The sequence below is a fragment of the Bombina bombina genome, chromosome 10 (genome assembly GCF_027579735.1).
Source record: "Bombina bombina isolate aBomBom1 chromosome 10, aBomBom1.pri, whole genome shotgun sequence".
NCBI classification, from domain to species: Eukaryota; Metazoa; Chordata; class Amphibia; order Anura; family Bombinatoridae; genus Bombina; species Bombina bombina.
Genome location: NC_069508.1, coordinates 16083849 through 16111279, shown reverse-complemented (window position 1 = coordinate 16111279; position 27431 = coordinate 16083849). Strand labels below are relative to the sequence as shown.

The 27431-nt window shown below is 37.9% G+C and overlaps 1 protein-coding gene across 1 annotated transcript in view; it reads right to left on the bottom strand.

Moving 5' to 3' along the window:
- Nucleotides 1-12654: 12654 nt before the first annotated feature.
- WDR47 (WD repeat domain 47) overlaps nucleotides 12655-27431 on the bottom strand; it is a 191736-nt gene continuing 176959 nt past the window's right edge. Inside the window, exons 10-15 of the mRNA XM_053693816.1 lie at nucleotides 22906-23066; nucleotides 22589-22758; nucleotides 22102-22272; nucleotides 21796-21927; nucleotides 15610-15828; nucleotides 12655-13666 (exon numbers count right to left, since the gene is read on the bottom strand). Of these exons, the coding sequence (XP_053549791.1) occupies nucleotides 13524-13666; nucleotides 15610-15828; nucleotides 21796-21927; nucleotides 22102-22272; nucleotides 22589-22758; nucleotides 22906-23066 (996 nt within the window). The 3' untranslated portion in view covers nucleotides 12655-13523. The remainder of the gene's footprint in view (nucleotides 13667-15609; nucleotides 15829-21795; nucleotides 21928-22101; nucleotides 22273-22588; nucleotides 22759-22905; nucleotides 23067-27431) is intronic.

Here is a 27431-nt window from a genome sequence, read left to right as displayed (position 1 = left end):
TCTTATACTATTGTGTGTATCTAACAGTAAAGTGTAGGGATTTGTATTCAGATCTTACACTATTGTGTGTATCTAACAGTAAAGTGTAGGGATTTGTATTCAGATCTTACACTATTGTGTGTATCTAACAGTAAAGTGTAGGGATTTGTATTCAGATCTTACACTATTGTGTGTATCTAACAGTAAAGTGTAGGGATTTGTATTCAGATCTTACACTATTGTGTGTATCTAACAGTAAAGTGTAGGGATTTGTATTCAGATCTTATACTATTGTGTGTATCTAACAGTAAAGTGTAGGGATTTGTATTCAGATCTTACACTATTGTGTGTATCTAACAGTAAAGTGTAGGGATTTGTATTCAGATCTTACACTATTGTGTGTATCTAACAGTAAAGTGTAGGGATTTGTATTCAGATCTTACACTATTGTGTGTATCTAACAGTAAAGTGTAGGGATTTGTATTCAGATCTTACACTATTGTGTGTATCTAACAGTAAAGTGTAGGGATTTGTATTCAGATCTTACACTATTGTGTGTATCTAACAGTAAAGTGTAGGGATTTGTATTCAGATCTTACACTATTGTGTGTATCTAACAGTAAAGTGTAGGGATTTGTATTCAGATCTTACACTATTGTGTGTATCTAACAGTAAAGTGTAGGGATTTGTATTCAGATCTTACACTATTGTGTGTATCTAACAGTAAAGTGTAGGGATTTGTATTCAGATCTTACACTATTGTGTGTATCTAACAGTAAAGTGTAGGGGATTTGTATTCAGATCTTACACTATTGTGTGTATCTAACAGTAAAGTGTAGGGATTTGTATTCAGATCTTACACTATTGTGTGTATCTAACAGTAAAGTGTAGGGATTTGTATTCAGATCTTACACTATTGTGTGTATCTAACAGTAAAGTGTAGGGATTTGTATTCAGATCTTATACTATTGTGTGTATCTAACAGTAAAGTGTAGGGATTTGTATTCAGATCTTACACTATTGTGTGTATCTAACAGTAAAGTGTAGGGATTTGTATTCAGATCTTACACTATTGTGTGTATCTAACAGTAAAGTGTAGGGATTTGTATTCAGATCTTACACTATTGTGTGTATCTAACAGTAAAGTGTAGGGATTTGTATTCAGATCTTACACTATTGTGTGTATCTAACAGTAAAGTGTAGGGATTTGTATTCAGATCTTACACTATTGTGTGTATCTAACAGTAAAGTGTAGGGATTTGTATTCAGATCTTATACTATTGTGTGTATCTAACAGTAAAGTGTAGGGATTTGTATTCAGATCTTACACTATTGTGTGTATCTAACAGTAAAGTGTAGGGATTTGTATTCAGATCTTACACTATTGTGTGTATCTAACAGTAAAGTGTAAGGGATTGTATTCAGATCTTACACTATTGTGTGTATCTAACAGTAATGTGTAGGGATTTGTATTCAGATCTTACACTATTGTGTGTATCTAACAGTAAAGTGTAGGGAATGTGTATTCAGATCTATACACTATTGTGTGTATCTAACAGTAAAGTGTAGGGATTTGTATTCAGATCTTACACTATTGTGTGTATCTAACAGTAAAGTGTAGGGATTTGTATTCAGATCTTACACTATTGTGTGTATCTAACAGTAAAGTGTAGGATTTGTATTCAGATCTTATACTATTGTGTGTATCTAACAGTAAAGTGTAGGGATTTGTATTCAGATCTTACACTATTGTGTGTATCTAACAGTAAAGTGTAGGGATTTGTATTCAGATCTTACACTATTGTGTGTATCTAACAGTAAAGTGTAGGGATTTGTATTCAGATCTTACACTATTGTGTGTATCTAACAGTAAAGTGTAGGGATTTGTATTCAGATCTTACACTATTGTGTGTATCTAACAGTAAAGTGTAGGGATTTGTATTCAGATCTTACACTATTGTGTGTATCTAACAGTAAAGTGTAGGGATTTGTATTCAGATCTTACACTATTGTGTGTATCTAACAGTAAAGTGTAGGGATTTGTATTCAGATCTTACACTATTGTGTGTATCTAACAGTAAAGTGTAGGGATTTGTATTCAGATCTTACACTATTGTGTGTATCTAACAGTAAAGTGTAGGGATTTGTATTCAGATCTTACACTATTGTGTGTATCTAACAGTAAAGTGTAGGGATTTGTATTCAGATCTTACACTATTGTGTGTATCTAACAGTAAAGTGTAGGGATTTGTATTCAGATCTTACACTATTGTGTGTATCTAACAGTAAAGTGTAGGGATTTGTATTCAGATCTTATACTATTGTGTGTATCTAACAGTAAAGTGTAGGGATTTGTATTCAGATCTTATACTATTGTGTGTATCTAACAGTAAAGTGTAGGGATTTGTATTCAGATCTTACACTATTGTGTGTATCTAACAGTAAAGTGTAGGGATTTGTATTCAGATCTTATACTATTGTGTGTATCTAACAGTAAAGTGTAGGGATTTGTATTCAGATCTTACACTATTGTGTGTATCTAACAGTAAAGTGTAGGGATTTGTATTCAGATCTTATACTATTGTGTGTATCTAACAGTAAAGTGTAGGGATTTGTATTCAGATCTTACACTATTGTGTGTATCTAACAGTAAAGTGTAGGGATTTGTATTCAGATCTTATACTATTGTGTGTATCTAACAGTAAAGTGTAGGGATTTGTATTCAGATCTTACACTATTGTGTGTATCTAACAGTAAAGTGTAGGGATTTGTATTCAGATCTTATACTATTGTGTGTATCTAACAGTAAAGTGTAGGGATTTGTATTCAGATCTTATACTATTGTGTGTATCTAACAGTAAAGTGTAGGGATTTGTATTCAGATCTTACACTATTGTGTGTATCTAACAGTAAAGTGTAGGGATTTGTATTCAGATCTTACACTATTGTGTGTATCTAACAGTAAAGTGTAGGGATTTGTATTCAGATCTTACACTATTGTGTGTATCTAACAGTAAAGTGTAGGGATTTGTATTCAGATCTTACACTATTGTGTGTATCTAACAGTAAAGTGTAGGGATTTGTATTCAGATCTTACACTATTGTGTGTATCTAACAGTAAAGTGTAGGGATTTGTATTCAGATCTTACACTATTGTGTGTATCTAACAGTAAAGTGTAGGGATTTGTATTCAGATCTTACACTATTGTGTGTATCTAACAGTAAAGTGTAGGGATTTGTATTCAGATCTTATACTATTGTGTGTATCTAACAGTAAAGTGTAGGGATTTGTATTCAGATCTTATACTATTGTGTGTATCTAACAGTAAAGTGTAGGGATTTGTATTCAGATCTTATACTATTGTGTGTATCTAACAGTAAAGTGTAGGGATTTGTATTCAGATCTTACACTATTGTGTGTATCTAACAGTAAAGTGTAGGGATTTGTATTCAGATCTTACACTATTGTGTGTATCTAACAGTAAAGTGTAGGGATTTGTATTCAGATCTTATACTATTGTGTGTATCTAACAGTAAAGTGTAGGGATTTGTATTCAGATCTTATACTATTGTGTGTATCTAACAGTAAAGTGTAAGGATTTGTATTCAGATCTTACACTATTGTGTGTATCTAACAGTAAAGTGTAGGGATTTGTATTCAGATCTTACACTATTGTGTGTATCTAACAGTAAAGTGTAGGGATTTGTATTCAGATCTTACACTATTGTGTGTATCTAACAGTAATGTGTAGGGATTTGTATTCAGATCTTACACTATTGTGTGTATCTAACAGTAATGTGTAGGGATTTGTATTCAGATCTTACACTATTGTGTGTATCTAACAGTAATGTGTAGGGATTTGTATTCAGATCTTACACTATTGTGTGTATCTAACAGTAAAGTGTAAGGATGTGTATTCAGATCTTACACTATTGTGTGTATCTAACAGTAAAGTGTAGGGATTTGTATTCAGATCTTACACTATTGTGTGTATCTAACAGTAAAGTGTAAGGATGTGTATTCAGATCTTACACTATTGTGTGTATCTAACAGTAAAGTGTAGGGATTTGTATTCAGATCTTACACTATTGTGTGTATCTAACAGTAAAGTGTAGGGATTTGTATTCAGATCTTACACTATTGTGTGCATCTAACAGTAAAGTGTAGGGATTTGTATTCAGATCTTATACTATTGTGTGTATCTAACAGTAAAGTGTAGGGATTTGTATTCAGATCTTACACTATTGTGTGTATCTAACAGTAAAGTGTAAGGATGTGTATTCAGATCTTACACTATTGTGTGTATCTAACAGTAAAGTGTAGGGATTTGTATTCAGATCTTACACTATTGTGTGTATCTAACAGTAAAGTGTAGGGATTTGTATTCAGATCTTACACTATTGTGTGTATCTAACAGTAAAGTGTAAGGATTTGTATTCAGATCTTATACTATTGTGTGTATCTAACAGTAAAGTGTAGGGATGTGTATTCAGATCTTACACTATTGTGTGTATCTAACAGTAAAGTGTAGGGATTTGTATTCAGATCTTACACTATTGTGTGTATCTAACAGTAATGTGTAGTTATTTGTATTCAGATCTTACACTATTGTGTGTATCTAACAGTAAAGTGTAGGGATTTGTATTCAGATCTTACACTATTGTGTGTATCTAACAGTAATGTGTAGGGATTTGTATTCAGATCTTACACTATTGTGTGTATCTAACAGTAATGTGTAGGGATTTGTATTCAGATCTTACACTATTGTGTGTATCTAACAGTAAAGTGTAAGGATGTGTATTCAGATCTTACACTATTGTGTGTATCTAACAGTAAAGTGTAGGGATTTGTATTCAGATCTTACACTATTGTGTGTATCTAACAGTAAAGTGTAAGGATGTGTATTCAGATCTTACACTATTGTGTGTATCTAACAGTAAAGTGTAGGGATTTGTATTCAGATCTTACACTATTGTGTGTATCTAACAGTAAAGTGTAGGGATTTGTATTCAGATCTTACACTATTGTGTGCATCTAACAGTAAAGTGTAGGGATTTGTATTCAGATCTTATACTATTGTGTGTATCTAACAGTAAAGTGTAGGGATTTGTATTCAGATCTTGCACTATTGTGTGTATCTAACAGTAAAGTGTAAGGATGTGTATTCAGATCTTACACTATTGTGTGTATCTAACAGTAAAGTGTAGGGATTTGTATTCAGATCTTACACTATTGTGTGTATCTAACAGTAAAGTGTAGGGATTTGTATTCAGATCTTACACTATTGTGTGTATCTAACAGTAAAGTGTAGGGATTTGTATTCAGATCTTACACTATTGTGTGTATCTAACAGTAATGTGTAGTTATTTGTATTCAGATCTTACACTATTGTGTGTATCTAACAGTAAAGTGTAGGGATGTGTATTCAGATCTTATACTATTGTGTGTATCTAACAGTAAAGTGTAGGGATTTGTATTCAGATCTTATACTATTGTGTGTATCTAACAGTAAAGTGTAGGGATTTATATTCAGATCTTACACTATTGTGTGTATCTAACAGTAAAGTGTAGGGATTTGTAATAAGATCTTACACTATTGTGTGTATCTAACAGTAAAGTGTAGGGATGTGTATTCAGATCTTATACTATTGTGTGTATCTAACAGTAAAGTGTAGGGATGTGTATTCAGATCTTATACTATTGTGTGTATCTAACAGTAAAGTGTAGGGATTTGTATTCAGATCTTATACTATTGTGTGTATCTAACAGTAAAGTGTAAGGATTTGTAATCAGATCTTATACTATTGTGTGTATCTAACAGTAAAGTGTAAGGATTTGTAATCAGATCTTATACTATTGTGTGTATCTAACAGTAAAGTGTAGGGATTTGTATTCAGATCTTATACTATTGTGTGTATCTAACAGTAAAGTGTAGGGATTTGTATTCAGATCTTACACTATTGTGTGTATCTAACAGTAAAGTGTAGGGATGTGTATTCAGATCTTATACTATTGTGTGTATCTAACAGTAAAGTGTAGGGATTTGTATTCAGATCTTATACTATTGTGTGTATCTAACAGTAAAGTGTAGGGATTTGTATTCAGATCTTATACTATTGTGTGTATCTAACAGTAAAGTGTAGGGATTTGTATTCAGATCTTATACTATTGTGTGTATCTAACAGTAAAGTATAGGGATTTGTATTCAGATCTTACACTATTGTGTGTATCTAACAGTAAAGTGTAGGGATTTGTATTCAGATCTTACACTATTGTGTGTATCTAACAGTAAAGTGTAGGGATTTGTATTCAGATCTTATACTATTGTGTGCATCTAACAGTAATGTGTAGGGATTTGTATTCAGATCTTGCACTATTGTGTGTATCTAACAGTAAAGTGTAGGGATTTGTATTCAGATCTTATACTATTGTGTGTATCTAACAGTAAAGTGTAAGGATTTGTATTCAGATCTTATACTATTGTGTGTATCTAACAGTAATGTGTAGGGATGTGTATTCAGATCTTATACTATTGTGTGTATCTAACAGTAAAGTGTAGGGATTTGTATTCAGATCTTATACTATTGTGTGTATCTAACAGTAAAGTGTAGGGATTTGTAATCAGATCTTACACTATTGTGTGTATCTAACAGTAAAGTGTAGGGATGTGTATTCAGATCTTATACTATTGTGTGTATCTAACAGTAAAGTGTAGGGATGTGTATTCAGATCTTACACTATTGTGTGTATCTAACAGTAATGTGTAGGGATTTGTATTCAGATCTTACACTATTGTGTGTATCTAACAGTAAAGTGTAGGGATTTGTATTCAGATCTTACACTATTGTGTGTATCTAACAGTAAAGTGTAGGGATTTGTATTCAGATCTTACACTATTGTGTGTATCTAACAGTAAAGTGTAGGGATTTGTATTCAGATCTTACACTATTGTGTGTATCTAACAGTAAAGTGTAGGGATTTGTATTCAGATCTTACACTATTGTGTGTATCTAACAGTAAAGTGTAGGGATTTGTATTCAGATCTTACACTATTGTGTGTATCTAACAGTAAAGTGTAAGGATTTGTAATCAGATCTTATACTATTGTGTGTATCTAACAGTAAAGTGTAGGGATTTGTAATCAGATCTTATACTATTGTGTGTATCTAACAGTAAAGTGTAGGGATTTGTATTCAGATCTTATACTATTGTGTGTATCTAACAGTAAAGTGTAGGGATTTGTATTCAGATCTTATACTATTGTGTGTATCTAACAGTAAAGTGTAGGGATTTGTATTCAGATCTTATACTATTGTGTGTATCTAACAGTAAAGTATAGGGATTTGTATTCAGATCTTATACTATTGTGTGTATCTAACAGTAAAGTGTAGGGATTTGTATTCAGATCTTATACTATTGTGTGTATCTAACAGTAAAGTGTAGGGATTTGTATTCAGATCTTACACTATTGTGTGTATCTAACAGTAAAGTGTAGGGATTTGTATTCAGATCTTACACTATTGTGTGTATCTAACAGTAAAGTGTAGGGATTTGTATTCAGATCTTATACTATTGTGTGTATCTAACAGTAAAGTGTAGGGATTTGTATTCAGATCTTACACTATTGTGTGTATCTAACAGTAAAGTGTAAGGATTTGTATTCAGATCTTATACTATTGTGTGTATCTAACAGTAAAGTGTAGGGATTTGTATTCAGATCTTACACTATTGTGTGTATCTAACAGTAATGTGTAGGGATTTGTATTCAGATCTTACACTATTGTGTGTATCTAACAGTAAAGTGTAGGGATGTGTATTCAGATCTTGCACTATTGTGTGTATCTAACAGTAAAGTGTAGGGATTTGTATTCAGATCTTACACTATTGTGTGTATCTAACAGTAATGTGTAGGGATTTGTATTCAGATCTTACACTATTGTGTGTATCTAACAGTAAAGTGTAGGGATTTGTATTCAGATCTTACACTATTGTGTGTATCTAACAGTAAAGTGTAGGGATTTGTATTCAGATCTTACACTATTGTGTGTATCTAACAGTAAAGTGTAGGGATTTGTATTCAGATCTTACACTATTGTGTGTATCTAACAGTAAAGTGTAGTGATTTGTATTCAGATCTTACACTATTGTGTGTATCTAACAGTAAAGTGTAGGGATTTGTATTCAGATCTTACACTATTGTGTGTATCTAACAGTAAAGTGTAGGGATTTGTATTCAGATCTTACACTATTGTGTGTATCTAACAGTAAAGTGTAGGGATTTGTATTCAGATCTTACACTATTGTGTGTATCTAACAGTAAAGTGTAGGGATTTGTATTCAGATCTTACACTATTGTGTGTATCTAACAGTAAAGTGTAGGGATTTGTATTCAGATCTTATACTATTGTGTGTATCTAACAGTAAAGTGTAGGGATTTGTATTCAGATCTTACACTATTGTGTGTATCTAACAGTAAAGTGTAGGGATTTGTATTCAGATCTTACACTATTGTGTGTATCTAACAGTAAAGTGTAGGGATTTGTATTCAGATCTTACACTATTGTGTGTATCTAACAGTAAAGTGTAGGGATTTGTATTCAGATCTTATACTATTGTGTGTATCTAACAGTAAAGTGTAGGGATTTGTATTCAGATCTTACACTATTGTGTGTATCTAACAGTAAAGTGTAGGGATTTGTATTCAGATCTTATACTATTGTGTGTATCTAACAGTAAAGTGTAGGGATGTGTATTCAGATCTTACACTATTGTGTGTATCTAACAGTAAGTGTAGGGATTTGTATTCAGATCTTACACTATTGTGTGTATCTAACAGTAAAGTGTAGGGATTTGTATTCAGATCTTACACTATTGTGTGTATCTAACAGTAAAAGTGTAGGGATTTGTATTCAGATCTTACACTATTGTGTGTATCTAACAGTAAAGTGTAGGGATTTGTATTCAGATCTTACACTATTGTGTGTATCTAACAGTAAAGTGTAGGGATTTGTATTCAGATCTTACACTATTGTGTGTATCTAACAGTAAAGTGTAGGGATTTGTATTCAGATCTTACACTATTGTGTGTACTAACAGTAAAGTGTAGGGATTTGTATTCAGATCTTACACTATTGTGTGTATCTAACAGTAAAGTGTAGGGATTTGTATTCAGATCTTACACTATTGTGTGTATCTAACAGTAAAGTGTAGGGATTTGTATTCAGATCTTACACTATTGTGTGTATCTAACAGTAAAGTGTAGGGATTTGTATTCAGATCTTACACTATTGTGTGTATCTAACAGTAATGTGTAGGGATTTGTATTCAGATCTTACACTATTGTGTGTATCTAACAGTAAAGTGTAGGGATTTGTATTCAGATCTTACACTATTGTGTGTATCTAACAGTAAAGTGTAGGGATTTGTATTCAGATCTTACACTATTGTGTGTATCTAACAGTAAAGTGTAGGGATTTGTATTCAGATCTTACACTATTGTGTGTATCTAACAGTAAAGTGTAGGGATGTGTATTCAGATCTTACACTATTGTGTGTATCTAACAGTAAAGTGTAGGGATGTGTATTCAGATCTTACACTATTGTGTGTATCTAACAGTAATGTGTAGGGATTTGTATTCAGATCTTACACTATTGTGTGTATCTAACAGTAAAGTGTAGGGATTTGTATTCAGATCTTATACTATTGTGTGTATCTAACAGTAAAGTGTAGGGATTTGTATTCAGATCTTATACTATTGTGTGTATCTAACAGTAAAGTGTAGGGATTTGTATTCAGATCTTACACTATTGTGTGTATCTAACAGTAAAGTGTAGGGATTTATATTCAGATCTTACACTATTGTGTGTATCTAACAGTAAAGTGTAGGGATTTGTATTCAGATCTTATACTATTGTGTGTATCTAACAGTAAAGTGTAGGGATTTGTATTCAGATCTTATACTATTGTGTGTATCTAACAGTAAAGTGTAGGGATGTGTATTCAGATCTTACACTATTGTGTGTATCTAACAGTAAAGTGTAGGGATGTGTATTCAGATCTTACACTATTGTGTGTATCTAACAGTAAAGTGTAGGGATGTGTATTCAGATCTTACACTATTGTGTGTATCTAACAGTAAAGTGTAGGGATTTGTATTCAGATCTTACACTATTGTGTGTATCTAACAGTAAAGTATAGGGATTTGTATTCAGATCTTACACTATTGTGTGTATCTAACAGTAATGTGTAGGGATTTGTATTCAGATCTTACACTATTGTGTGTATCTAACAGTAAAGTGTAGGGATTTGTATTCAGATCTTATACTATTGTGTGTATCTAACAGTAAAGTGTAGGGATTTGTATTCAGATCTTATACTATTGTGTGTATCTAACAGTAAAGTGTAGGGATTTGTATTCAGATCTTATACTATTGTGTGTATCTAACAGTAAAGTGTAGGGATTTGTATTCAGATCTTACACTATTGTGTGTATCTAACAGTAAAGTGTAGGGATTTGTATTCAGATCTTATACTATTGTGTGTATCTAACAGTAAAGTGTAGGGATTTGTAATCAGATCTTATACTATTGTGTGTATCTAACAGTAAAGTGTAGGGATTTGTATTCAGATCTTACACTATTGTGTGTATCTAACAGTAAAGTGTAGGGATTTGTATTCAGATCTTACACTATTGTGTGTATCTAACAGTAAAGTGTAGGGATTTGTATTCAGATCTTACACTATTGTGTGTATATAACAGTAAAGTGTAGGGATTTGTATTCAGATCTTACACTATTGTGTGTATCTAACAGTAAAGTGTAGGGATTTGTATTCAGATCTTACACTATTGTGTGTATCTAACAGTAAAGTGTAGGGATTTGTATTCAGATCTTACACTATTGTGTGTATATAACAGTAAAGTGTAGGGATTTGTATTCAGATCTTATACTATTGTGTGTATCTAACAGTAAAGTGTAGGGATTTGTATTCAGATCTTACACTATTGTGTGTATCTAACAGTAAAGTGTAGGGATTTGTATTCAGATCTTACACTATTGTGTGTATCTAACAGTAAAGTGTAGGGATTTGTATTCAGATCTTATACTATTGTGTGTATCTAACAGTAAAGTGTAGGGATTTGTATTCAGATCTTACACTATTGTGTGTATCTAACAGTAATGTGTAGGGATTTGTATTCAGATCTTATACTATTGTGTGTATCTAACAGTAAAGTGTAGGGATTTGTATTCAGATCTTACACTATTGTGTGTATCTAACAGTAATGTGTAGGGATTTGTATTCAGATCTTACACTATTGTGTGTATATAACAGTAATGTGTAGGGATTTGTATTCAGATCTTACACTATTGTGTGTATCTAACAGTAAAGTGTAGGGATTTGTATTCAGATCTTACACTATTGTGTGTATCTAACAGTAAAGTGTAAGGATTTGTATTCAGATCTTACACTATTGTGTGTATCTAACAGTAAAGTGTAGGGATTTGTATTCAGATCTTACACTATTGTGTGTATCTAACAGTAATGTGTAGTTATTTGTATTCAGATCTTACACTATTGTGTGTATATAACAGTAATGTGTAGGGATTTGTATTCAGATCTTACACTATTGTGTGTATCTAACAGTAAAGTGTAGGGATTTGTATTCAGATCTTATACTATTGTGTGTATCTAACAGTAAAGTGTAGGGATTTGTATTCAGATCTTACACTATTGTGTGTATCTAACAGTAAAGTGTAGGGATTTGTATTCAGATCTTACACTATTGTGTGTATCTAACAGTAAAGTGTAGGGATTTGTATTCAGATCTTACACTATTGTGTGTATCTAACAGTAAAGTGTAGGGATTTGTATTCAGATCTTATACTATTGTGTGTATCTAACAGTAAAGTGTAAGGATTTGTATTCAGATCTTACACTATTGTGTGTATCTAACAGTAAAGTGTAGGGATTTGTATTCAGATCTTACACTATTGTGTGTATCTAACAGTAAAGTGTAGGGATTTGTATTCAGATCTTACACTATTGTGTGTATCTAACAGTAAAGTGTAGGGATTTGTATTCAGATCTTATACTATTGTGTGTATCTAACAGTAAAGTGTAAGGATTTGTATTCAGATCTTACACTATTGTGTGTATCTAACAGTAAAGTGTAGGGATTTGTAATCAGATCCTTTGTTAGAAGGCGGCCGCTCGTGGAATTCAGCTCTTTCCGGAGACGGATTTGCACAGATCTTAGTGTGCTACACTTTCACAAGAAGTAATCCAGCTCAGAAAAAAGCCGAACGCCATGACCGTCCGCCTTCTCTCTCAATCGTATCTTAACGAAGGACCGGAATGCACATCCCTAGCAAAGTGTGTTAGGAATGTAGTTTAACACCCTTGACTGAATATAAAACAAATATATAGGTTACTTAATGTTCCGTAAAGAGGAATAATTCCTTAGATTGTATGCGGCTGTAATCTGTGTCTGTGTGAGAATAAAACGCGTTTAGCTAAATCATTTGCACAAAATAGCGAATGGAACGAGGATTAATATCTACTCCCTCAATATAACCTGTATTTATGCACAGTCAGATGCTTGTGTTAAGGTGGGGTTTCCTATACGTAACATATTCTCCTACATTGTTGCAATAAAAAATGTTCTTCTGTAAACTTTAAAATAAGAAAAAAAAATATATATACAAATAACACTATAATCAGCAAGTGCGCAGAGCATAGGACCATGGATACCAAATGATAAAACGCCAGTCTGTACGGTAAATATCCTCTGTCGTGCACACGTACAATTGGGCGCAGTGTAGTGCTCATGGATACAAAAGAGCAAAATAACCAGGGTTGTTTGTTAGATGCACAAACGACAAAGCTTCGTCTTCCAGTAATTGATGTGTTTAGCCTCTGGGTAACATTAATCACTTTGCTGCCAGGGGGTCATAAAGCAGGAACGTACAGTTCGACTCGGGGCCCAAAAGGACAGAAATACATTTTGTATGAAAGAACAGGAATTGCATACGGATTTAGGGCCGTGTATCCTGCAGCTGAGGCCTTAGCCTGTCAGTGTGCTCAGATGATAAAGACATTATAACAATCTCTATTGCTGAGTTATTCAGACACGGCTTATTCAATGCAACTATGTGTGGGACCCTAATGGTTTCAGGTTATGTCCAGCAACCAAGAGTTTAAAATACAAACCTTATGAAATATGAAGAGATATGACAGAAGGGAGTCGACTTGAAATAAAATCAGATGATACAAATAAGTTACAGGCTGTGTGAGCACTAAAAGCTTTGGCTACTGAACCTCGTTACCCTAGCAATAGCCAATCATCCTTCTGCTTGAAGACTGGTGAGGTCCTAAACAAACCGCAATAATCCCATCAGCAGCTGCTTCTTGCCCCGATTCCTTGGGCAGCAGATGACACCCCACAGACCTCCCTGGCAGCAGAGTTATTAAACCGCAATGCCACGGCCAAAGGAACTGGACAGGTAATGCAAACATAACCGCTGCATGATGTATAGTCTCCACTTAAACATTGTAAGTCCACAGAGAAACTGTTCTGTCAGCTGAGGAAGAGAGGAAGGAGAGGTCCTGTGTGTGCCACCGGCACTGGATCACTTTGTCCTTGTGCTCCCCCACGTCAATGATTGGCAGCTGTTTGGTGAGGTCACCTGCATAAAAAGAGGACAAAGTTATGCACATACCCAATACCAACGCTCCACAGCACTGACAATCAATAGAACATTAGTGGTTATATGCAGCGGGTGACGGTGCCTGGTCTCACTAGTGGTTATATGCAGCGGGTGACGGTGCCTGGTCTCACTAGTGGTTATATGCAGCAGGTGACAGTGCCTGGTCTCACTAGTGGTTATATGCAGCAGGTGACAGTGCCTGGTCTCACTAGTGGTTATATGCAGCAGGTGACAGTGCCTGGTCTCACTAGTGGTTATATGCAGCGGGTGACAGTGCCTGGTCTCACTAGTGGTTATATGCAGCAGGTGACAGTGCCTGGTCTCACTAGTGGTTATATGCAGCAGGTGACAGTGCCTGGTCTCACTAGTGGTTATATGCAGCGGGTGACGGTGCCTGGTCTCACTAGTGGTTATATGCAGCGGGTGACGGTGCCTGGTCTCACTAGTGGTTATATGCAGCGGGTGACGGTGCCTGGTCTCACTAGTGGTTATATGCAGCGGGTGACAGTGCCTGGTCTCACTAGTGGTTATATGCAGCAGGTGACAGTGCCTGGTCTCACTAGTGGTTATATGCAGCAGGTGACGGTGCCTGGTCTCACTAGTGGTTATATGCAGCAGGTGACGGTGCCTGGTCTCACTAGTGGTTATATGCAGCAGGTGACGGTGCCTGGTCTCACTAGTGGTTATATGCAGCAGGTGACGGTGCCTGGTCTCACTAGTGGTTATATGCAGCAGGTGACGGTGCCTGGTCTCACTAGTGGTTATATGCAGCAGGTGACGGTGCCTGGTCTCACTAGTGGTTATATGCAGCGGGTGACGGTGCCTGGTCTCACTAGTGGTTATATGCAGCGGGTGACGGTGCCTGGTCTCACTAGTGGTTATATGCAGCGGGTGACAGTGCCTGGTCTCACTAGTGGTTATATGCAGCAGGTGACGGTGCCTGGTCTCACTAGTGGTTATATGCAGCAGGTGACAGTGCCTGGTCTCACTAGTGGTTATATGCAGCAGGTGACAGTGCCTGGTCTCACTAGTGGTTATATGCAGCAGGTGACAGTGCCTGGTCTCACTAGTGGTTATATGCAGCAGGTGACAGTGCCTGGTCTCACTAGTGGTTATATGCAGCAGGTGACAGTGCCTGGTCTCACTAGTGGTTATATGCAGCAGGTGACGGTGCCTGGTCTCACTAGTGGTTATATGCAGCAGGTGACAGTGCCTGGTCTCACTAGTGGTTATATGCAGCAGGTGACAGTGCCTGGTCTCACTAGTGGTTATATGCAGCAGGTGACGGTGCCTGGTCTCACTAGTGGTTATATGCAGCAGGTGACGGTGCCTGGTCTCACTAGTGGTTATATGCAGCGGGTGACAGTGCCTGGTCTCACTAGTGGTTATATGCAGCAGGTGACGGTGCCTGGTCTCACTAGTGGTTATATGCAGCAGGTGACAGTGCCTGGTCTCACTAGTGGTTATATGCAGCAGGTGACGGTGCCTGGTCTCACTAGTGGTTATATGCAGCAGGTGACGGTGCCTGGTCTCACTAGTGGTTATATGCAGCGGGTGACAGTGCCTGGTCTCACTAGTGGTTATATGCAGCGGGTGACGGTGCCTGGTCTCACTAGTGGTTATATGCAGCAGGTGACAGTGCCTGGTCTCACTAGTGGTTATATGCAGCGGGTGACAGTGCCTGGTCTCACTAGTGGTTATATGCAGCGGGTGGGGGTGTCTGATCTTAATAGCTCCAACTGAACTATGAGACCATAGGCTGGTGACAAACATGTACCGTGCATGTTGTTATAGTACATGCTCTGTTGAGATAAGAATATGTTAAGTCCATAATAAATTTTGTGCCAGACATTTCTGCACAACGCCATTGGCTCTAGCTAAGCATTATAATGAGGTGCACAAGAAGTTTAGAGAGCTGGTACCTTGCAAGTCGGTAACTTTGACCTTCATGTCATAAGATCCTGTGAGAAGATAATGAGCCCCAGGGGAGAAGCGGACAGAGCGAACGTCGCTGGAGTGAGGGTGATAACTCTGCACCATGCGCCCTCCACGGATATCGTACAGCATACAACTGGAGTCCTCTTGTCCTGTTGATAGAAGCCGCCCACTGGGGTCTACAGCTACTGAAGCAACTGGGCTGCCTGGATTGTGAGACATGGATTAAAATGAATTGCCCACTAACTACACACAACATACAGTGTTGTCAGTAACTACACACAACATACAGTGTTGTCAGTAACTACACACAACATACAGTGTTGTCAGTAACTACACACAACATACAGTGTTGTCAGTAACTACACACAACATACAGTGTTGTCAGTAACTACACACAACATACAGTGTTGTCAGTAACTACACACAACATACAGTGTTGTCAGTAACTACACAGAACATACAGGGTTGAGCACTAACTACACACAACATACAGGGTTGCCCACTAACTACACACAACATACAGGGTTGCCCACTAACTACACACAACATACAGGGTTGCCCACTAACTACACACAACATACAGTGTTGTCAGTAACTACACACAACATACAGTGTTGTCAGTAACTACACACAACATACAGTGTTGTCAGTAACTACACACAACATACAGTGTTGTCAGTAACTACACACAACATACAGTGTTGTCAGTAACTACACACAACATACAGTGTTGTCAGTAACTACACACAACATACAGTGTTGTCAGTAACTACACAGAACATACAGGGTTGAGCACTAACTACACACAACATACAGGGTTGACCACTTACTACACACAACATACAGGGTTGACCACTTACTACACACAACATACAGGGTTGACCACTTACTACACACAACATACAGTGTTGACCACTAACTACACACAACATACAGGGTTGACCACTAACTACACACAACATACAGGGTTGACCACTAACTACACACAACATACAGGGTTGACCACTAACTACACACAACATACAGGGTTGACCAGTAACTACACACAACATACAGGGTTGACCACTAACTACGCACAACATACAGGGTTGACCACTAACTACACACAACATACAGGGTTGACCACTTACTACACACAACATACAGGGTTGACCAGTAACTACACACAACATACAGGGTTGCCCACTAACTACACACAACATACAGGGTTGACCACTAACTACACACAACATACAGTGTTGAGCACCAACTACACACAACATACAGGGTTGACCACTTACTACACACAACATACAGGGTTGACCAGTAACTACACACAACATACAGGGTTGACCACTAACTACGCACAACATACAGGGTTGACCACTAACTACACACAACATACAGGGTTGACCACTTACTACGCACAACATACAGGGTTGACCACTAACTACGCACAACATACAGGGTTGACCACTAACTACGCACAACATACAGGGTTGAGCACTAACTACACACAACATACAGGGTTGACCACTAACTACACACAACATACAGTGTTGACCACTTACTACACAGAACATACAGGGTTGAGCACTAACTACACACAACATACAGGGTTGCCCACTAACTTCACACAACATACAGGGTTGCCCACTAACTACACACAACATACAGGGTTAACCACTAACTACACACAACATACAGTGTTGAGCACTAACTACACACAACATACAGTGTTGAGCACTAACTACACACAACATACAGTGTTGAGCACTAACTACACACAACATACAGTGTTGAGCACTAACTACACACAACATACAGGGTTGACCACTAACTACACACAACATACAGGGTTGAGCACTAACTACACACAACATACAGGGTTGAGCACTAACTACACACAACATACAGGGTTGAGCACTAACTACACACAACATACAGGGTTGAGCACTAACTACACACAACATACAGGGTTGAGCACTAACTACACACAACATACAGGGTTGAGCACTAACTACACACAACATACAGGGTTGACCACTAATTGCACACAACATACAGGGTTGACCACTTACTACACAGAACATACAGGGTTGAGCACTAACTACACACAACATACAGGGTTGCCCACTAACTACACACAACATACAGGGTTGCCCACTAACTACACACAACATACAGGGTTGCCCACTAACTACACACAACATACAGGGTTGACCACTTACTACACAGAACATACAGGGTTGAGCACTAACTACACACAACATACAGGGTTGAGCACTAACTACACACAACATACAGGGTTGAGCACTAACTACACACAACATACAGGGTTGACCACTAATTGCACACAACATACAGGGTTGACCACTTACTACACAGAACATACAGGGTTGAGCACTAACTACACACAACATACAGGGTTGACCACTAATTGCACACAACATACAGTGTTGACCACTTACTACACAGAACATACAGGGTTGAGCACTAACTACACACAACATACAGGGTTGCCCACTAACTACACACAACATACAGGGTTGCCCACTAACTACACACAACATACAGGGTTGACCACTAATTGCACACAACATACAGGGTTGACCACTAACTACACACAACATACAGTGTTGAGCACTAACTACACACAACATACAGTGTTGAGCACTAACTACACACAACATACAGTGTTGAGCACTAACTACACACAACATACAGGGTTGAGCACTAACTACACACAACATACAGGGTTGAGCACTAACTACACACAACATACAGGGTTGACCACTAACTACACACAACATACAGGGTTGACCACTAACTACACACAACATACAGTGTTGACTACTAACTACACACAACATACAGTGTTGACTACTAACTACACACAACATACAGGGTTGACTACTAACTACACACAACATACAGGGTTGACTACTAACTACACACAACATACAGGGTTGAGCACTAACTACACACAACATACAGGGTTGAGCACTAACTACACACAACATACAGGGTTGAGCACTAACTACACACAACATACAGGGTTGAGCACTAACTACACACAACATACAGGGTTGAGCACTAACTACACACAACATACAGGGTTGAGCACTAACTACACACAACATACAGGGTTGCCCACTAACTACACACAACATACAGTGTTGCCCACTAACTACACACAACATACAGGGTTGACCACTAACTACACACAACATACAGTGTTGCCCACTAACTACACACAACATACAGGGTTGACCACTAACTACACACAACATACAGGGTTGACTACTAACTACACACAACATACAGGGTTGACTACTAACTACACACAACATACAGGGTTGACCACTAACTACACACAACATACAGGGTTGAGCACTAACTACACACAACATACAGTGTTGCCCACTAACTACACACAACATACAGGGTTGACCACTAACTACACACAACATACAGTGTTGCCCACTAACTACACACAACATACAGGGTTGACCACTAACTACACACAACATACAGGGTTGACCACTAACTACACACAACATACAGGGTTGACTACTAACTACACACAACATACAGTGTTGACCACTAACTACACACAACATACAGTGTTGACCACTAACTACACACAACATACAGGGTTGCCCACTAACTACGCACAACATACAGGGTTGCCCACTAACTACACACAACATACAGGGTTGACCACTAACTACACACAACATACAGTGTTGACTACTAACTACACACAACATACAGTGTTGACCACTAACTACACACAACATACAGTGTTGACCACTAACTACACACAACATACAGGGTTGACCACTAACTACGCACAACATACAGGGTTGCCCACTAACTACACACAACATACAGGGTTGACCACTAACTACACACAACATACAGGGTTGACTACTAACTACACACAACATACAGGGTTGACCACTAACTACACACAACATACAGGGTTGACCACTAACTACACACAACATACAGGGTTGACCACTAACTACGCACAACATACAGTGTTGACCACTAACTACGCACAACATACAGTGTTGACCACTAACTACACACAACATACAGTGTTGACCACTAACTACACACAACATACAGGGTTGACCACTAACTACACACAACATACAGGGTTGCCCACTAACTACACACAACATACAGTGTTGACCACTTACTACACACAACATACAGTGTTGACCACTTACTACACAGAACATACAGGGTTGAGCACTAACTACACACAACATACAGGGTTGACCACTAACTACACACAACATACAGGGTTGACCACTTACTACACACAACATACAGGGTTGACCACTAACTACACACAACATACAGGGTTGACCACTAACTACACACAACATACAGGGTTGACCACTAACTACACACAACATACAGGGTTGACCACTAATTGCACACAACATACAGGGTTGACCACTAACTACACACAACATAAAGGGTTGACCACTAATTGCACACAACATACAGGGTTGACCACTAATTGCACACAACATACAGGGTTGACCACTAACTACACACAACATACAGGGTTGACCACTAATTGCACACAACATACAGTGTTGACCACTAACTACACACAACATACAGTGTTGACCACTAACTACACACAACATACAGGGTTGACCACTAACTACACACAACATACAGGGTTGACCACTAACTACGCACAACATACAGGGTTGACCACTAACTACGCACAACATACAGGGTTGACCACTAACTACGCACAACATACAGGGTTGACCACTAACTACACAAAACATACAGTGTTGATCACTAACTACACACAACATACAGTGTTGACCACTAACTACACACAACATACAGGGTTGACCACTAACTACACACAACATACAGTGTTGACCACTAACTACACACAACATACAGTGTTGATCACTAACTACACACAACATACAGGGTTGCCCACTAACTACACACAACATACAGTGTTGACCACTTACTACACACAACATACAGGGTTGACCACTAACTACACACAACATACAGGGTTGACCACTAACTACACACAACATACAGGGTTGACCACTTACTACACACAACATACAGGGTTGACCACTAACTACACACAACATACAGGGTTGACCACTAACTACACACAACATACAGGGTTGACCACTAACTACACACAACATACAGGGTTGACCACTAACTACACACAACATACAGGGTTGACCACTAATTGCACACAACATACAGGGTTGACCACTAATTGCACACAACATACATGGTTGACCACTAATTGCACACAACATACAGGGTTGGCCACTAACTACACACAACATAAAGGGTTGACCACTAATTGCACACAACATACAGTGTTGACCACTAATTGCACACAACATACAGTGTTGACCACTAATTGCACACAACATACAGTGTTGACCACTAATTGCACACAACATACAGTGTTGACCACTAATTGCACACAACATACAGTGTTGACCACTAATTGCACACAACATACATGGTTGACCACTAATTGCACACAACATACAGGGTTGACCACTAATTGCACACAACATACATGGTTGACCACTAATTGCACACAACATACAGGGTTGACCACTAACTACACACAACATAAAGGGTTGACCACTAATTGCACACAACATACAGTGTTGACCACTAATTGCACACAACATACAGTGTTGACCACTAATTGCACACAACATACAGGGTTGACCACTAATTGCACACAACATACAGGGTTGACCACTAATTGCACACAACATACAGGGTTGACCACTAATTGCACACAACATACAGGGTTGACCACTAATTGCACACAACATACAGGGTTGACCACTAATTGCACACAACATACAGGGTTGACCACTAATTGCACACAACATAAAGGGTTGCTCACTAATTCCACACAACATTCAATTATTCCAACCACAATCTGTAGATTTATATCCATCTTAATGTTACACCATAAATAAGTGAACATTTTTCCTAAATTGATTTAGGGGGGACAGCAAGTGCTTTGCACCAAACATTGGTGCCAGTTTTGTTGTCTATTGTGAGCTATTAAACACCAGCTATCTTTGCTGATCCAATACCACAATGCAAAGGACAGAGAAACACTTCCAGCTCATGTCTGACCATACCAGTTCCGTGGAAAGTTGTTCCAATCACCCGCACACAGCTGGGCACTCTCAGATCCCAAAACCGCACGGTCTTGTCCTGTGACCCTGAGGCGATCATCCAACCGCTCCATGTGTAAAGTGCCAGTATATGACCTGCCAGAGAGCGAGGAGAGCAATCTGTTTCTGTTTATCACTAAGATCCATATCTGCTCTGTGTATGCCAGTGGGGAATGGGCTGCAATAAGTGACTACCATAGCCATGTGCCTGATCAATGCCTTTTTCCTCCACTAGCACAGACTACCCCAAGCACCCTGTAAGTTCCTTACCTGTGTGCCCACTTAGAGCGTGTAGTCCTTGGCCACGTTGGCAATCTGTGGTGTAAATGTTACAGTCTCCAGCTCCTGCACTGATTAATATTGCACCCCCACTCTCTGGGCCTTCCATAAACGCCAAGTCTCGTATAGTACCGTCATGCATACTGAACTCCAGGTCTGGACCTGAGGAAATTGGCTCATGAGAGGTTGTACATTTATTAACTGAGAGCTGGGGTATGACAGGATGTGCGAGAGCTCAACAGCACTTCACAAAGTAAACGTAGACATTATTATTACATCCTATGCCATAAGCAATGCTACCAAGTGAATTGTACAGACGTATCTCTAATATATAGTAATTACTGACCGTATCCCAGAGCAGCCTACTATAAACTCCACAGAACAGTCATTATAATAAAAGGAGCAAATAACTACCTTAGGCGTCACATTGTGCAACAAACATTGAGATAGAAGGGCGCAAGAACAAAGGACGTCGTACCTGTTGCATTGCAGGTTTCTGCATTGAAGGGCAGGACTTTGACATACTTGTCATTAGAACCAGTGGCCAACAGCTGCCCACACGGACTCCAGGCCACGCAGTAAATGGACCCTTTGTGGTGTTTATTCCTCTTAAACCGAACAACTGGCTGCATGGGACTGTGCGCCAAACTGAAAGACATGACACAAATGCACAACTAAAGTTTTTTTATATTAAATTCTGCGCCTAAAAAATAACAAGAAAATTAAATATGGCAGAAGCCAGGTTTATGTTACTAGCCCAATAATACCCTTATTGCGCTGTCACCCCATACTCACCTCGTGTCTAGCACATCTGGGTAGGCACACACCCTCAGCGTCTTAGAGTTGGACCCTACCGCATAAAGTGACCCACTGGGGTGGAAAGCGACGGCCCGCACTGCTTGTGTGTCTTCCAGGGTGTTGAGACAGACAAACTGCTGCTTTTGTTTACCATCCAGCTGAAACAAGAGAAACGAGTGTTACAGTGTGCAATACACTCCCAAATAAAAATGCCCCACTATACCGACAGTCATAATTATATTTATTATGCAACGTTCTAGCAACACAACTTTCCCTGGTTAGAGAACGGTGGTTGACATTTTATGGTTTGGATCAAACTGTTAGTAACAGAATTTTTATACAGTTAGTATCTATATACTGGTTAGGGCAGAGCACAGGGAAGTTACAGTGACAGTAATGTGAAATTCTTCAGCTGTCTACACAAAAACATATACACTGAAGCTAACTAACATGTGAGCAATTAATCTGTATATTGTATTTTCTCATAAATGGGAGGTTGGGTCCTAGTTTATAGTTTCTATTTCCCAGCAAAATTGGCTTTACTGGGTGCGGTGTGTAAACAAGTCAAACAAAGCCTCCTGCACGTTGCCTGTGACTACTAGCTGTCCGTCTCGGTATATCCCTTGTGTGACATTTCACTAGTTGCACTGAGGTAATATAAATGACATTTAGTAAAATGAGTCCAGATAAACCAGTTCCCCATCTACGTACTCATAAGACTGTATTCAGACTACATTTTCTATACTATATTAATTGTTTCTAATGAATTTTACTCTATTAGGATATCTTCTGATTTGAATTCTAAAGTGATCAAAACTTAAATTTATGTTGACTCTATTGACTTTACTGTACACTGTCTGTTATTGTACTGCACGCCGCCGTGTCTAATTGTACATTATTGTACTGTACGCCGCCGCGTCTAATTATACGTTATTGTACTGTACACCGCTGTGTCTTATTATACGTTATTGTACTGTACACCGCCGTGTCTTATTATACGTTATTGTACTGTACACCGCTGTGTCTTATTATACGTTATTGTACTGTACGCCCGTGTCTTATTATACATTATTGTACTGCACGCCGCCGTGTCTAATTGTACATTATTGTACTGTACGCCGCCGCGTCTAATTATACGTTATTGTACTGTACACCACTGTGTCTTATTATACGTTATTGTACTGTATGCTGCCTTGTTTAATTGTACATTATTGTACTGTACACCGCTGTGTCTTATTATACGTTATTGTACTGTACACCGCTGTGTCTAATTGTACATTATTGTACTGTACACCGCCGTGTCTTATTATACGTTATTGTACTGTACACTGCTGTGTCTAATTGTACATTATTGTACTGTACACCGCTGTGTCTTATTATACGTTATTGTACTGTACACCGCTGTGTCTAATTGTACATTATTGTACTGTACACCGCCGTGTCTAATTGTACATTATTGTACTGTACACCACCGTGTCTAATTGTACATTATTGTACTGTACACCGCCGTGTCTTATTATACGTTATTGTACTGTATGCCGCTGTGTCTTATTATACGTTATTGTACTGTACGCCGCCATGTCTTATTATACGTTATTGTACTGTATGCCGCCTTGTCTAATTGTACACTATTGTACTGTATGCCGCTGTGTCTTATTATACGTTATTGTACTGTACACCGCCGTGTCTTATTATACGTTATTGTACTGTATGCCGCCTTGTCTAATTGTACACTATTGTACTGTACACAGACGTGTCTTATTATACGTTCTTGAACTGTATGCCGCTGTGTCTTATTATACGTTATTGTACTGTACACTGCCGTGTCTTATTATACGTTATTGTACTGTATGCCGCCTTGTCTAATTGTACACTATTGTACTGTACACAGACGTGTCTTATTATACGTTATTGTACTGTACACCGCTGTGTCTTATTATACGTTATTGTACTGTACACCGCCATGTTTAATTGTACATTATTGTACTGTACACCGCTGTGTCTTATTATACGTTATTGTACTGTACACCGCCATGTTTAATTGTACATTATTGTACTGTACACCGCTGTGTCTTCTTATACGTTATTGTACTGTACACCGCTGTGTTTAATTGTACATTATTGTACTGTACACCGCTGTGTTTAATTGTACATTATTGTACTGTACACCGCTGTGTTTAATTGTACATTATTGTACTGTACACCGCTGTGTCTTATTATACATTATTGTACTGTACACCGCTGTGTCTTATTATACATTATTGTACTGTACACCGCTGTGTCTTATTATACGTTATTGTACTGTACACCGCTGTGTCTTATTATACGTTATTGTACTGTATGCCGCCTTGTCGTCTTATACATTATTGTACTGTACACCGCTGCGTCTTATTATACGTTATTGTACTGTACGCCGCCGTGTCTAATTGTACATTATTGTACTGTACACTGCTGTGTCTTATTATACGTTATTGTACTGTACACCGCTGTGTTTAATTGTACATTATTGTACTGTACACCGCTGTGTCTTATTATACGTTATTGTACTGTACACCGCTGTGTCTTATTATACATGATTGTACTGTACACCGCTGTGTCTTATTATACGTTATTGTACTGTACGCCGCCGTGTCTAATTGTACATTATTGTACTGTACACTGCTGTGTCTTATTATACGTTATTGTACTGTATGCCGCCTTGTGTAATTGTACACTATTGTACTGTACACAGACGTGTCTTATTATACGTTATTGTACTGTACACCGCCTTGTCGTCTTATAAAGTATTGTACTGTACACCGCCGTGTTTAATTGTACATTATTGTACTGTACACCGCCGTGTCTTCTTATACGTTATTGTACTGTATACCGATGTGTCTTATTATACGTTATTGTACTGTACGCAGCCGTGTCTAATTGTACATTATTGTACTGTACACCGCCGTGTCTTATTATACGTTATTGTACTGTACACCGCTGTGTCTAATTGAACATTATTGTACTGTACACTGCTGTGTCTTATTATACGTTATTGTACTGTACGCCGCCGTGTCTAATTGTACATTATTGTACTGTACACTGCTGTGTCTAATTGTACATTATTGTACTGTACACCGCTGTGTCTTATTATAAGTTATTGTACTGTACACCGCTGTGTCTTATTATACGTTATTGTACTGTACACCGCTGTGTCTTATTATACGTTATTGTACTGTACGCCGCCGTGTCTAATTGTACATTATTGTACTGTACACCGCTGTGTCTTATTATACGTTATTGTACTGTACACCGCTGTGTCTTATACGTTATTGTACTGTACACCGCTGTGTTTAATTGTACATTATTGTACTGTACACCGCTGTGTCTTATTATACGTTATTGTACTGTACACCGCTGTGTTTAATTGTACATTATTGTACTGTACACCGCTGTGTCTTATTATACGTTATTGTACTGTACACCGCTGTGTCTTATTATACGTTATTGTACTGTATGCCGCCTTGTCGTCTTATACATTATTGTACTGTATGCCGCCTTGTCTAATTGCACACTATTGTACTGTACACCGCAGTGTCTTATTATACTTATTGTACGCCGCCGTGTCTTATATGTTATTGTACTGTACACAGACGTGTCTTATTATACGTTATTGTACTGTACACCGTCGTGTCTTATTATATATTATTGCACTGTACACCGTTGCGTCTTTTTATACATTATTGCAGTGATTTTTAACCTTTTTTTTGCCGTGGCACACTTTTTTACATTAAAAAATCCTGTGGCACACCACCATCCTAAATTTTTTTTAAAAATCACACATTGTAGCCTAATACAGCATATATATATATATACACATACACACAAACACACACATACTGTATGTATTGTGCTGTTATACCATGCCTCCTACAAACTACCCCTGCACTGGGAGTAAAAAACAAGCAAAGTTTAAAAAATATGTCACACTGTTGTCAGTCTGCCGTGGCACACCTGAGGATCTCTCATGGCACACTAGTGTGCCACGGCACACTGGTTGAAAAACACTGCATTATTGTACTGTATGCCGTGTCTAATTGTACACTATTGTACTGTACACTACCGTGTCTTATTATACGTTATTGTGCTGTACACTGTCATTTCTTATTATACGTTATTGTGCTGTACACAGCCATGTCTTATTATACATTATTGTACTGAATGCCGGCGTGTCTAATTGTACGTTATTGTACTATGCGCCATCATGTCTTATACGTTATTGTACTGTACGCCGTTGTGTCTTATTATAAGTTACTGTACTGTATGCCGCCTTGTCTAATTGTACACTATTGCACTGTACATCTGTGTCATATTATACGTTATTGCACTGTACACCGCCGTGTCTAATTGTACACTATTATATTGTACACTACCATGTCTAATTGTACATTATTGTACGCTGTTGTGTCTTATTGTACTGTATGCCGCCGTGTCTAATTATACACTATTGTACTGTATGCTACTGATCTTATTGTACGTTATTGTAC